Source organism: Heterodontus francisci, chromosome 19 (genome assembly GCF_036365525.1).
Source record: "Heterodontus francisci isolate sHetFra1 chromosome 19, sHetFra1.hap1, whole genome shotgun sequence".
NCBI lineage: Eukaryota > Metazoa > Chordata > Chondrichthyes > Heterodontiformes > Heterodontidae > Heterodontus > Heterodontus francisci.
In genome coordinates, this window is record NC_090389.1 from 28,459,989 (window position 1) to 28,473,380 (window position 13,392).

At 42.6% G+C, this 13,392-nt stretch overlaps 1 protein-coding gene across 5 annotated transcripts in view; it reads left to right on the plus strand.

The window, feature by feature from the left end:
• LOC137380008 (acylamino-acid-releasing enzyme-like) overlaps positions 1-13,392 on the plus strand; it is a 97,663-nt gene that overhangs the window by 26,682 nt on the left and 57,589 nt on the right. For all 5 annotated transcript variants that reach the window (XM_068051483.1, XM_068051479.1, XM_068051480.1 and 2 more), the window contains exon 3: positions 6,391-6,517. In XM_068051483.1, the coding sequence (XP_067907584.1) occupies positions 6,450-6,517 (68 nt within the window). In that variant the 5' untranslated portion in view covers positions 6,391-6,449. The remainder of the gene's footprint in view (positions 1-6,390; positions 6,518-13,392) is intronic.

Genomic DNA, 13,392 nt, shown 5'->3' on the forward strand with positions numbered 1-13,392 from the left:
AGAGGAGGTTTACTAGATTGATACCTGGAATGAGCGGGTTGTCTTTTGAGTAAAAGTTGGACAGACTGGGCTTGTTTTCACTGGAGTTTAGAAGAGTGAGTGGAGACTTGATTGAAGTACATAAGATCAAGAATGGTCTTGACAAGGTGGATGTGGAAAGGATGTTTCCTCTTGTGGGTGAGTCCATAACGAGGGGGCACCATTTTAAAATTTGGATTGCCCTTTTAAGACAGAGATGAGGAGAAATTTTTTCTCTGAGGGTTGTGCGACTTTGGAGCACTCTACCTCAGAAGGTGGTGGAGGCAGGGTCATTGAATAATTTTAAGGTGGGGGTAGATAGATTCTTGTTAGGCAAGGGAATCAAAGGTTATCGTGGGTAGATGGGAGTGTGGAATTCCAGACACACACACATCAGCCATGATCTTCTTGAAAGGCGGAGCAGGCTAGAGGGGTCGAATGGCCTACTTCTCATAATTCGTGTTCGTATGTTTGTATCATGGGATATCTCTCCCTGCTGCACAAACTCCTTAGCATTAAATGTGGCCATTTCTTTTGTTCCTAGCACTGTAGAGGAAAACAGAAGAGTACAAGAAAACCTGTTTGTTTACCCTTCCACAATTTAGAGGTCAATTTTCCCTCCCGTTTTCCAAATTTCCCGTTTGTCTGGCAGTTCAGATCCCAGACAAGCCCCCAATTGGTTACGGCCACCTGGTGAGGGTGGTTTGCACTGTTCAACTCCCACCTGACTGCAGCAAGTATTTTTTGGTTATGAGGGTATAACCCTAACTTGTTTTATTTGTCAAATGAACAGCTGCCTTGTGGGCGTCTCGGGAGAGACCACGGCTAAGGGAGTAAACCCTAACAGAAAATCCGGAGTGGAACCCCGTAGGCGGTCATGTGTCACCTTTGGCATGTTTCCGGCAGTTCCTGCAGCCATACCGGTGCCAAACGTCGTGCTCTGCACTCCTTTGGACCCCACCAGAAAGGCCGAGAGGGGGGTTTTGACGCTTGGGCAACTCTCAACCTCCATACATTCGCCCAGGCATGCGCCATGGAGAGGTCACTCCATAGTTGCCTCACAGCGACTGACACCACTGACCACCTCTAGGCGCTTACCCATTGTCTCTCGAGACAAGGAGGCCAAAGAAGAAGTATAGTTCAGAATAAAGGACAGTCGATCCTAGTCAGACCAGAGTGCAGTATTTATAATACACACAACAAAATTAAATTTTTTAGCAGTGTTGTGTGATGATTTACAGTATTTGTGGGTGGAAGTAGATTATTGAATCCAACCACTACATGTTTGCATTTGCTCTCCATGCAAATAAATAGCTCTCATCTAATTTATCCACTCTTTTCCTGTATTCCTTCAACCTGTTTTCCTTTGTCCACCTGTCCAATTTAATCGAGTGCAATGAGATGTCATAATGGAGTGCAAAATAACCAGTTGCACATTAACCACATTCTGTTTCATGGAGTGTGTCTTGTTCCCCCTTCAGCAACAATTATTTGCATTTATACTAAAATAAAAACAGGAAGTGCTGGAAATACTCAGCAGGTCTGGCAGCATCTGTTGAGAGTGAAGCAGGGTTAACGTTTCAGGTCAGTGACCTTTCATTAAAACTGGTAAAGGTTAGAAATGTAATGGATTTTAAACAAGTAAAGTGTGGATGGGAGGGGGAAGAGAACAAAAGGGAAGGTGTATGATAGGACAGAGGGCAGGAGAGATTAACTGACAAGGTCATGGGACAAAGGCAAAGAGAGTGTGCTAATGGTGTGTTGAAAGACAAAGCATTAGTGCAGAGGGAGTGTTAATGACAGAATAATGAACAGCCCTAGCCATAAGCACAAGCATGAAAAAAACAGTAGGCAGGCACATGGTTTAAAAAAATGGAATAAAATAAAACTAAAAAGGGCCAGTCATGCTCTGAAATTATTGAACTCAATATTCAGTCCGGTAGGCTGTAGTGTACCTAATCGGAAAATAAGGTGCTGTTCCTCGAGCTTGCGTTGATGTTCACTGGAACACTGCAGCAGGCCCCGAACACAGATGTGGGCATGAGAGCAGGGGTGGGTGGTGGTCTGTTGAAATAGCAAGCGACTGGAAGCTTGGGGTCCTGTTTTGGGACTGAGCAGAGGTGTTCTGCAAAGCAGTCACCCAATCTACATTTCATCTCCGCAGTGTAGAGGAGCCTGCATTGTGACCAGTGAATACAGTATACTAAATTGAAAAAAGTACAAGTAAATCGCTGCTTCACCTGAAAGGAGTGTTTGGGGCCTTGGATAGTGAGGAGAGAGGAGGTAAAAGGGCAGTTATTACACTACCTGCGATTGCATAGGAAGGTGCCGTGGGAAGGGGACAAGGTGTTGGGAGTAATGGAGGAGTGGACCAGGGTGTCACGGAGGGAACGATCCCTTCGGATTGCTGACTGGAGGCGAGGGGAAGTTTGGTGGTGGCATCATGCTGGAGGTGGTGGAAATGGCAGAGGATGATCCTTTGGATGTGTAGGCCGGTGGGGTGGAAAGTGAGGACAGGGGGATCCCTGTCGCGGTTTTAGGAGGGAGGAGAAGGGGTGAGGGCAGAAGTGAGGAAATGGCTTGGACACAGTTGAGGGCCCTGTCAACCACAGTGGGGGGGAATCCTTGATTGAGGAAAAAAGAAGACGACATCAGAACCTCCTCTCATGTTCAGGTGATGTGCAATGCTTTAATGTAGATAAACATCCCAAGGCGCTTCAAAGAAGTGTAATCAGACAAAAATTGACACTGAATCAAAGGGGATAGATATTCGGAGGGGTGAATAAAAGCTTGGTCAAACAGGTAAGGTTTAAAGACCATCTTAAAAGAGGAGTCATTGATAGAGCAGTTAAGAAATTCCAGAGCTTAGGCCCTAGATGATTGAAGGCATGGCTACCGATCGTGGAGTGAAAGGACTGGAAAATGCAAAGCAGGCCAGAGTTTTCAGTAATTTGATGAGGCCATGGAGGGATTTTAAAAAAGGATGAGAACTTTAAATTTGAGGTTTAGGGGACCAGGAACCAACTTAGTTCAGTGAGCACTTGATATGAGTTAAGATATGGGCAGCATAGTTTTGGGTAAGCTGAAGTTTACGAAACAGGAGGATGGGAGGCTTGCCAGTAGAGCATTGAAATAGGAGAGCCTGGAGTTGGTATTGTATGGATAAGGATTTTGGCAACAGATGGGTTGAAGCAACGTAGGAGACAGGCAATGTTAAGGAGCTGGAAGTAGGCTGTCTTTGTGATGGATAAAATATAGAAGCATTCTGGCAACATAGAGTCAATGGAGAGGTTGAGATAGTTGAAGAGGTAGAGTTGGGCGTCATCAATATATATCTGGAACCTCATCTCGTGTTCAGATGATATTACCAAAGAATTAGGGGACTCCAGAAGTAATGTGGGGATGGGAAAAGAAGCCATTGTTTGAAATGCTCTGGCTACAATTGGATAGACAAGATCGGAACCAGGCAAGGGCAGGCCTACTGAGCTGGACCACATAGGAGAGGTGATAGAGGTGGATATTGTAGTAGACCATGTCAAAGACTGCAGAGAAGTTGGGAAAGACGAGAAGGATAAATGCATCAGTGAGAGGCTATCAATTGTGACTTTGAATAGGGTCTTTTCAGTGCTGTGGTAGAGGCAGAAACCTGATTGAAGAAATTCCAATATGAAGTTAGAATCTACCAGTTTCATATCTCCAGAACACAGTAAAAACCATAGAGCCATTACAGCACAGATGGAGCTCATTTGGCCCATCAAGTCCATGCCAGCTCTCTATTAGAGCAATCCAGTCAGTACCGTACCTCTGCTCCATCCCTGTTGCTATGCAAGTTTATTTCCCTCAAGTGCTCATCCAATTTCCTTTTGAAATCATTGATCGTCTCTGCTTCCACCACCCTCACAGGCAACGAATTCCAGGACATTACCATTTGCTGCATAAGAATGTTTTTCCTCACATCCTGCCTGTATCTCTTCCCCAGAACCTTAAATCAGTATCCCCTAGTCCTTGTACCATCAGCTAATGGGAACAGTTTTTCTTTGTCTACCTTTTCTAAACCTGTCAAACCTTTTACACCTCTATCAAATCCCGCCTCAACCTCATTTTCTCTAAGGAGAACAACCTCAGCTTTCCCAACCTAACCTTGTAGCTCAATTCCCTCATCCCTGAAACCATTCTGGTAAATCTCCTCTGTCCCCTCTCAACCTTCCCATCCTTCCTAAAGTGTGGTGACCAAAACTGGACACAATACTCTTAATTATTACATCTGGTGACCCCCAAAGATCTATCCTTGTTCCCCTGCTATTTCCCATCTATATGCTGCTCCTCAGCAACATCTTCCAAACACATGGCATTAGTTTTCACATGTACGCTAATGACACTCAGCTCTGCCTCATCAGTACTACTTTTGACTTCTCCACTGTTGGTAAATTATCAGACTGCTTATCTGACATCCAATTCTGGATGTGCAGAAATTTCCTCCAATTAAATATTGGGAAGACTGAAGCAATTGTTTTTGGTCCTCACTCAAAACTCCGATCCCTCGCTACCGACTCTGTTCCTCTCCCTGGCAATAGTCTGTGATTAAGCCAGTCTGTTTGCAACCTTGGTGTCACCTTTGACCCCAACATGAGCTTCTGATCTCATATTCGAGCCATCACTAAGACCGCCGATTTCCACCTCCGTAACATCGCTCATTCATGCCGATAAACTTGACTATTCCAATACACTCCTGGCTGGTCTCCCACATTCTGCTGTCCATAAACTTGAGGTCATCCTAAACTCTGCTGCTCGTGTCTTAACTCACACCAAGTTCCATTCCCCTATCACCCCTTTGCTCACTGACCTACATTGGCTCCTGGTCAAGCAAAGTCTTGGTTTTGAAATTCTCATCCTTGTTTTCAAATCCCTCCATGGCCTTGCCCCTCCCTATCGCTAATCTCCTCCAGCCCTACAATCCCAGACATTTATAAAGGTTCAGCATAACTGCCTACTTTTGTATTCAATACCTATATTTATGAAGGCCAAGATCCCATATGCTTTGCTAACCACTCGATATATCCTGCCACCTTCAAAGATCTATGCACATGAAGCCCCCAGGAACCTCTGCCTTCCACAGTTTTTAGAATTGTGCCATTAAGTCTATATTGCTTCTCCCTATTCCTTCTGCCAAAATACATCACCTCTCATTTCTCTGTATTCGATTCCATCTGCCACTTGTCTGCCCATAGTCTACCTATGTCCTGTTGCAGTCAATTGGTATCATCCTCACTGTTTGCCACACCTCCAAGTTTCGTAAAATTGAAAAATTTTGAAATTTGACTATGTTCCAATATCAAAGTAATTTATATATACCAAAAAAATGCAGAGGTCCTGGCACTGACCCTTGCAGAACACCACTGTCTACCATCTTGAGGTCTGAAAAACAACCATTTACCATGACTCTGTTTTTGTCCTTAAGCCATTTTCTATATCCAGGCTGACTCTGACCTTCCTATTCCATGAACATCAATTTTGTCAATTGGTCTTTTATGTTGTACTTTGTTAAATGCTTTCTTAAAATCCATATCGACAACATCTTCTCCATTCCCTTCATGAACCTTCTCTGCTACTTCATCAAAAAATTCAATTAGATTGGTCAAACACAATCTGCCTTTTACAAATCTGTGCTGGATTCCCTTAATTAACTCAAACCTCTGCAAGTGCCTGTTAATTTTTTCCCTGATTATTGTTTCTCAACACCTTACCCACCACTGATGTTAAACTGACTGGCCTGCAATTACTCGGAATGTCCACACACCTTTTCTTGAATAAGGTGTCACATTTGACACACTCCAATCCTCTGGCACCTCCCCCATATCTTGGAAAAATTGGAAGATTATGGCAAGTTCTTCCGCTATTCTCCATCCGGATTTCTCTCAGCAATCTGGGATGCAAGCCATCTGGACCAGGCAACTTATCCACTTTAAGCATAGCCAATCTTTCCAGTACATCCTGTCTATCAATTTCCACCCCATCCATTATCTCTCTACCATCTCTGCTTCTAACAATATTTTGTCAGGATCCTCTTTTATGATTATTGCTCTAAATTTAAGCTTTAATTGTACAGCAAAAATCTGTACAACGCCCCTTTAAAAGACTCCACAGATGGACATAAAATTAGGTTGTTTTATTTCCAGATCAACTTCCCACGACTAAACGTATCACAACTATGAGCATTCCACCTGCTTGAAAGTACACCCCTCAATATAGTCGCTTACCAGAAACAGGATTAGGTACGCTCCAGTTGTCCAAATGTGTAACTTACTTGTTGACACTGCTGTAGACATACAGTGCATGAGGCTTCAAAAAGTTTTGATTTTGATTTTGTTCCAGAATGGTCTCAGAGGGATCTGGAGCGAGCCGAGCAGGTGAAATTCTGCCGGCAGTATATCATGTTCTACGATGAAGATTCCATTGTGTATACTGGCCCCTCTGGAAACTGCACAGAACTACAGGGCGAGTGAGTACAGCATTATCTATCTGTACAGTAACCACTCCATCATGTGGAGTTCTCCTGAAGTTTCAGTGAGTATTTGAGGCATAGTGCTCAAGAAGGTCCATACTGATTTAACTTAAATGGATGGCATTAAGGCCACAATTCTGTAAGTGAAGGAGAAGCAGCAAACTTTGTTTAAGAGATAGGATTAATCCTTGTTGGAGTTAAAATCTTTTTTTCGTAAATCAGTAAACTTCATGTTTTTTAAAATACAGAGTAAGAGTCTACTGGAATAAGTGTTCCCAGTGTGGACAGCTTGGGGATATCTGTGTCGTGTTTGATGTTTGCAAAGCTTTTTTGTTACTCTGAATTGCTTAGTTGATACGGCAAATGGGTAAGATGTTGGAAAAGGTTATAAGAGACAGGATTTATAATCATCTTGAAAAGAATAAGTTCATTATCGATAGTCAGCACGGTTTTGTGACGGGTAGGTCGTGCCTCACAAACCTTATTGAGTTTTTCGAGAAGGTGACCAAACAGGTGGATGAGGGTAAAGCAGTGGATGTGGTGTATATGGATTTTAGTAAGGCGTTTGATAAGGTTCCCCATGGTAGGCTATTGCAGAAAATACGGAAGTATGGGGTTGAAGGTGATTTAGAGCTTTGGATCAGAAATTGGCTAGCTGAAAGAAGACAAAGGGTGGTGGTTGATGGCAAATGTTCATCCTGGAGTTTAGTTACTAGTGGTGTACCGCAAGGATCTGTTTTGGGGCCACTGCTGTTGGTCATTTTTATAAATGACCTGGATGAGGGTGTAGAAGGCTGGGTTAGTAAATTTGCGGATGACACGAAGGTCGGTGGAGTTGTGGATAGTGCCGAAGGATGTTGTAGGGTACAGAGGGACATAGATAGGCTGCAGAGCTGGGCTGAGAGATGGCAAATGGAGTTTAATGCGGAAAAGTGCGAGGTGATTCACTTTGGAAGGAGTAACAGGAATGCAGAGTACTGGGCTAATGGGAAGATTTTTGGTCGTGTAGATGAACAGAGAGATCTTGGTGTCCAGGTGCATAAATCCCTGAAGGTTGCTACCCAGGTTAATGGGGCTGTTAAGAAGGCATATGGTGTGTTAGCTTTTATTAGTAGGGGGATCGAGTTTCGGAACCACGAGGTCATGCTGCAGCTGTACAAAACTCTGGTGAGACCGCACCTGGAGTATTGCGTGCAGTTCTGGTCACCGCATTATAGGAAGGATGTGGAAGCTTTGGAAAGGGTGCAGAGGAGATTTACTAGGATGTTGCCTGGTATGGAGGGAAGGTCTTACGAGGAAAGGCTGACGGACTTGAGGTTGTTTTCGTTGGAGAGAAGGAGGAGGAGAGGTGACTTAATAGAGACATATAAGATAATCAGAGGGTTAGATAGGGTGGATAGTGAGAGTCTTTTTCCTCGGATGGTGATGGCAAACACGAGGGGACATAGCTTTAAGTTGAGGGGTGATAGATATAGGACAGACGTTAGAGGTAGTTTCTTCACTCAGAGAGTAGTAGGGGCGTGGAACGCCCTGCCTGCAACAGTAGTAGACTCGCCAACTTTAAGGGCATTTAAGTGGTCATTGGATAGACATATGGATGAAAATGGAATAGTGTAGGTCAGATGGTTTCACAGGTCGGCGCAACATCGAGGGCCGAAGGGCCTGTACTGCGCTGTAATGTTCTAATTCTAATTCAAATGTGACCCCTTTCCCAATCACTGGAACTGTAGCAGTTGAAGGAAATATTACACAATCATGTTGTCAATTAACATCTACAACTTGGATCATTATTATACAATCTTCCAAAGTTCCCTTGATTTGGAAACCATTGCTTTAGATTGGAAAATTGTGCACATCACTGCTATTTAAGAACAGTACCAGGGAATTATACACCAGTTGGCCTAACATCTGTTGTTGGGAATTACTTGCATCTAATTAAGGATAGGGTGTCTGAACACCTTGATTATTTTCAGCTGATCAGAGAAGCAGCATACATTTGTAAAGGGTAGGATGTGCCTGATATGCTTGATTCAAGTAGTGGATAGGGGACTGTCTGGATATTATTTATATGGACTTCCAGAAGGCATTTGATAAAGCCACACAGGAGATTGTCAGCTAAAGTTGAAGCCCATTGAATTGAAGGTATTTGACCTGGTTAAGAGACAGAGACTAGGGATAGTGGGCAGGTATTCTAAGTGGCAGAAGGTAACTAGTGGTGGTCCACGAGGATCTGTGTTGGGGTCTCAACAATTCGCAATATTTAATTAATGAGTCAGATAATGGGATAGAAAACTACAGTCATATTTGCCATTGACGCAAAGATAGGCGGCATTGTAAACAGAGTAGATGGAAGCATAACATTACTATGCAATATTGATGGCTTGAGTGAATGGGTAATACAATGCCAAATGGATTTCGATGTAGGCAAATATGAAGTCTTTGAACCTAAAATGTATCAAACAGGGTATTTTCTAAATGACGAACAGCTAGAAACAGTGGAGCTCAAATAGACTTGGGGGTCCAGGTGCATAGATCATTAAAATGCCAATAGGTACAGAAAATAATCAAAAACGCTAATGGAATGCTGACCTTTATATCGAGCAGACTAGAATATAAGGTGGTAGAAATCATCCTTCTGTTATACTATGCCCTGGTTAGACCACCCCTGGAGTACTGTGAGTAGTTGTGGGAACCACACCTCGGGAAGGATATATTGACCTTGGCTTACTAGAATGCTGCCTGGCCTACAAGGGTTAAACTACAGGGAGAAATTACACAAACTGGAATTGCATTCCCTAGAATTTAGAAGCTTAAGAGATAATTTGACCAAAGTTTTCGAGATATTAGGGAGAACAGATAAGGTATGTAGATAGAAACTATTTCCATTGGTTGGAAACTCTGGGAATTGGGGGTATAGTCTAACATTTAGAGCCAGTCATTTTCGAAATGAAATTAGGAAACACTTGTACACAGTGTATGGTAGAAGTTTAGAACTCTCTTCTGCAAATGGCATTTGATGCTAGTTCAATTGTAAATTTTAAATGCGATCGGTAGATTTTTGTTAACCAATGGTATTAAGGTATATGGGGCAAAGGCTGGAGTTAGGCTGCAAATCAGCCACGATTTCATTGAATGATGGAACAGGCTTGATGGCCTATTCCTGTTCCTTTGTTCCTGTGACTGTCAAAGTTTACATATGATTAATGGCCACTTGAATGAGGTGCTGGTGGGTGCATGTGAAACAATACAAAACAAGTTGTTGATTCATTTCAGTGAAGGCGAGAGCAGAGGAGAGAAGTGGGAGAGGAGAAGGAAAAGAAACTCTCATCATGTGTCCTTCAGCAGCTGCATAATAGCAATGAGTATATACAACCACTAAAACTTCAGTCTGAATACATGTCCAAAATTGGAGCTACCAGTTAGATCTTTCTAGAGATTTCATTGAGTACTTTTATTCGCCATGGTAAAACAGTACAAATGTTAGGACTACGTTCCTATGGGACATTATTAGATATGATTCAGCCACTAGTGTCAGTGAAATGGCCATGCATGGTGCAGCAAGAGTGATAACCTGATTTCTTAAATTAAACCTTTTAATTCTAAAAAATTGCTGTCAACTAAGGAGAGCTAAAACAAAATATGGGTCTGAAAGGCTTATTTTCCAGTTTGTGAACATTGCTAGTGCAGCAAAAAATATAGTTTTCTCTGGAAAAGGTCAGTGAGCTGGAACAGCTGGGTTATATTCACAATGTGAAATGTGACATATATTTTGAGGTATTTTCTCTTCTACTCCCCCCTGCCCCTCTCCCCCCGCCATTGCTTTGGTCTCCCACTTTGCACATTGACCCAAGTGATCTGCCTCCAGACCTCCTCAAATCCTGTTCTGAAACAGTGCGAGCAGAGGTTTGAGAAATGAGCAAAATCAGCCTGAGGTGGGCTAATTTTCTCTGTAGGGATGCTCCTTAACCTAATCTTGTGGTTTTTGAGCTATAAAATTGTTGAATTAAATTGAAATAAAATGTTCTTTTGATCTTTGACCTATGTGTCAGTTTGCTCATTGGTAATGTTCTCACCTCTGAGCCAGAAGGTTGTGTGTGCACTGCAAGACTCAAGCATATGTTTAAGCTGACATCAATGCAGTATTGAGGGAATGCTGCATTGTCAGAGCTACCAGCTTGCAGGTGAGACGTTGAGCAGTAGCCCTGTCTGTTAGCCTGGACTTAAATATCACATGACACCATTCAAAGGGGTGGAGAAGGCTTCTCCCGGTGCCAATGTTTGCCAATAACACAAAGATTTATGACATGTTAAGTATGGTAGACAGGAGCATAACATTACAAAGAGACACTGATTGATTAAGCAAGTAGACAAAACTGTGGTAGATGTATTCCAGTGCAGGTAAGTGTGTGGTCATCCATTTTGGGCCCAAAAAAAAGATAGATCTGAGTTGTTTTCAAATGATGAAAAGCTAGGAACAATAGGAAGTCCATATGCACAAATCGCTAAAATGTAGTCATCAGGCACAAAAAGGAATCAAAAAGGCTAATGGAAGCTTAACATACGAACATTTGAATTCGGAGCAGGAGTAGGCCACTCGGCCCCTTGAGCCTGCTCTGCCATTCAATAAGATCATGGCTGATCTGATTGTAATCTCAACTCCACATTCCTGCCTACCCCCAATAACCTTTCACCTCCCTTGCTTATCTAGAATTTATCTACCTCTGCCTTAAATATATTCAAAAACTCTGCTTCCTCCATCTATTGAGAAAGAGTTCCAAAGACTCACGACCCTCAGAGAAAAAATTTCTCCTCATCTCTGTTTTAAATGGGAGACCCCTTATTTTTAAACAGTGACCCCTAGTTCTAGATTCTCCCACAAGTGGAAACATCCTTTCCACATCCACCCTGTAAAGATCCCTCAGAATCTTATGTTTCAGTCAAGTCGCCTCTTACGCTTCTAAACTCCAGTGGATACAAGCCTAGCCTGTCTAACCTTTCCTCATAAAACAACCCGCCTGTTCCAGGTATAAGTCTAGTAAAACTTCTCTGAACTGCTTCCAATGCATTTGCATCTTTCCTTAGATAAGGAGACCAAAACTGTACACAGTACGACAGATGTGGTCTCACCAATGCCCTGTATAACTGAAGCATAACACCCTACTTTTGTATTCAATCCCCATCGCAATATATGGCAACATTCTATTAGCTTTCCAACATACATGCTGCACCTGTATACTAACCTTTTGCGATTCCTGCACGAAGACACCCAGATCCCTCTGCATCTCAGAGCTCTGCAATCTCTCGCCATTTAGATAATGTGCCTTTTTTTATTCTTCCTGCCAACATGGACAATTTCACATTTTACATATACTGTCCAATCTTCTGACCTGTCACCCATCTTTGCGCAATTATATGCTTTTTCTTTAAGTTTGATAACTATCTTTAACTTTTTTAGTTAACCACGGATGGTGGGTCCTCCCTTTGGAATGTATCTATTCTGTGTATTCTGAAATATCTCCTTAAATGTCTGCGATTGCATCTCTATTGACTTACCACTAACCGACTATGCCAGTTCATTTTTGCTAGCTCCGCTTTCATGCCCTCATAATTGCCCTTATTTAAGTTTAAAGTATTAGTCTTAGACCCACACTTCTCTCCCTCAAACGGAATGTAAAATTCAATCATATTATCGTTGCTGCCGAGGGGTGTCTTCACGATGAGATCATTAATTAATCCTATCTCATTGCACAATACCAGATCTAGTATAGCCTGCTCTCTGGTTGGCTCCAGAACGTTCTGTTCTAAGAAACTATCCCAAAAACATTCTATGAACTGCTCATCTGGGCTACCTTTGCCTATCTGATTTTTCCAATCTATATATAGATTAAAATCCCCTATGATTATCGCTGTACCTTTCTGACAAACACCCATTATTTCTTCCTTTATTCCCTGTCTTACCATATGGTTACTGTTAGGGGGCCTGTACACCACTCCCACTTGTGACTTCTTGCCTTTATCATTCCTCATCTCGACCCAAACCACTTCTACATCCTGGTTTACTAAACTTATCCCTCTCTATTGTGCTAATACCATTCTTAATTAACAGAGCCACTCCTCCACCTTTTTCTAGTTTCTTGTCCTTCCTAAATGTCATGTACCCATCAATATTCAGGTCCCAATCTGTCATCCTGCAGCCATATCTCTATAATGGCTATCAGATCGTACTTACTTATTTATTTCTATTTGCACTTTCATTTTATCGTTTTGTTTTGAATGCTACGTGCGTTCAGATACAGAACCTTTACTTTTGTATCCTTTTATTATTTTTGTAACCTCTAGCCTCGTCTGCTGATTTACTCAGATTTGTACTCACTGTCCCTTCCTGTCACGGTCTGTTTATCTTTTCCCATACCTTTCTCTCTTGCCTTGTCTCCACTCTTTGATTTACCACATCTTCCCAAATTTGATCCCTTGCCCGCACTATTTAGTTTAAAACCCTCTCTACTTCCTGAGTAATGCGGCTTGCTAGAACACTGGTCCCAGCATGGTTCAGGTGTAGACCGTCCCAACATTACAGCCCCCACTTCACCCAGTACTGGTGCGAGTGCCCCACAAACCGGAACCCACTTCTACCATATCAATCTTTGAGCCAGGCATTCATTTCTCTAATCTTATTTGCCCTACTTCAACTTGCATGTGGCTCAGGTAATCCAGAGATTATTGCCTTTGAGGTCCTGCTTCGTAATTTGGTGCCCAGCTCCTCATGCTGACAATGCAGAACCTCTTTCCTTGTCCTGCCTCTGTTGTTGGTCCAACATGGGTTACGACAACTGGATCCTCCCCCTTCCACTGTAAGTTCCTCTCCAGCCCTG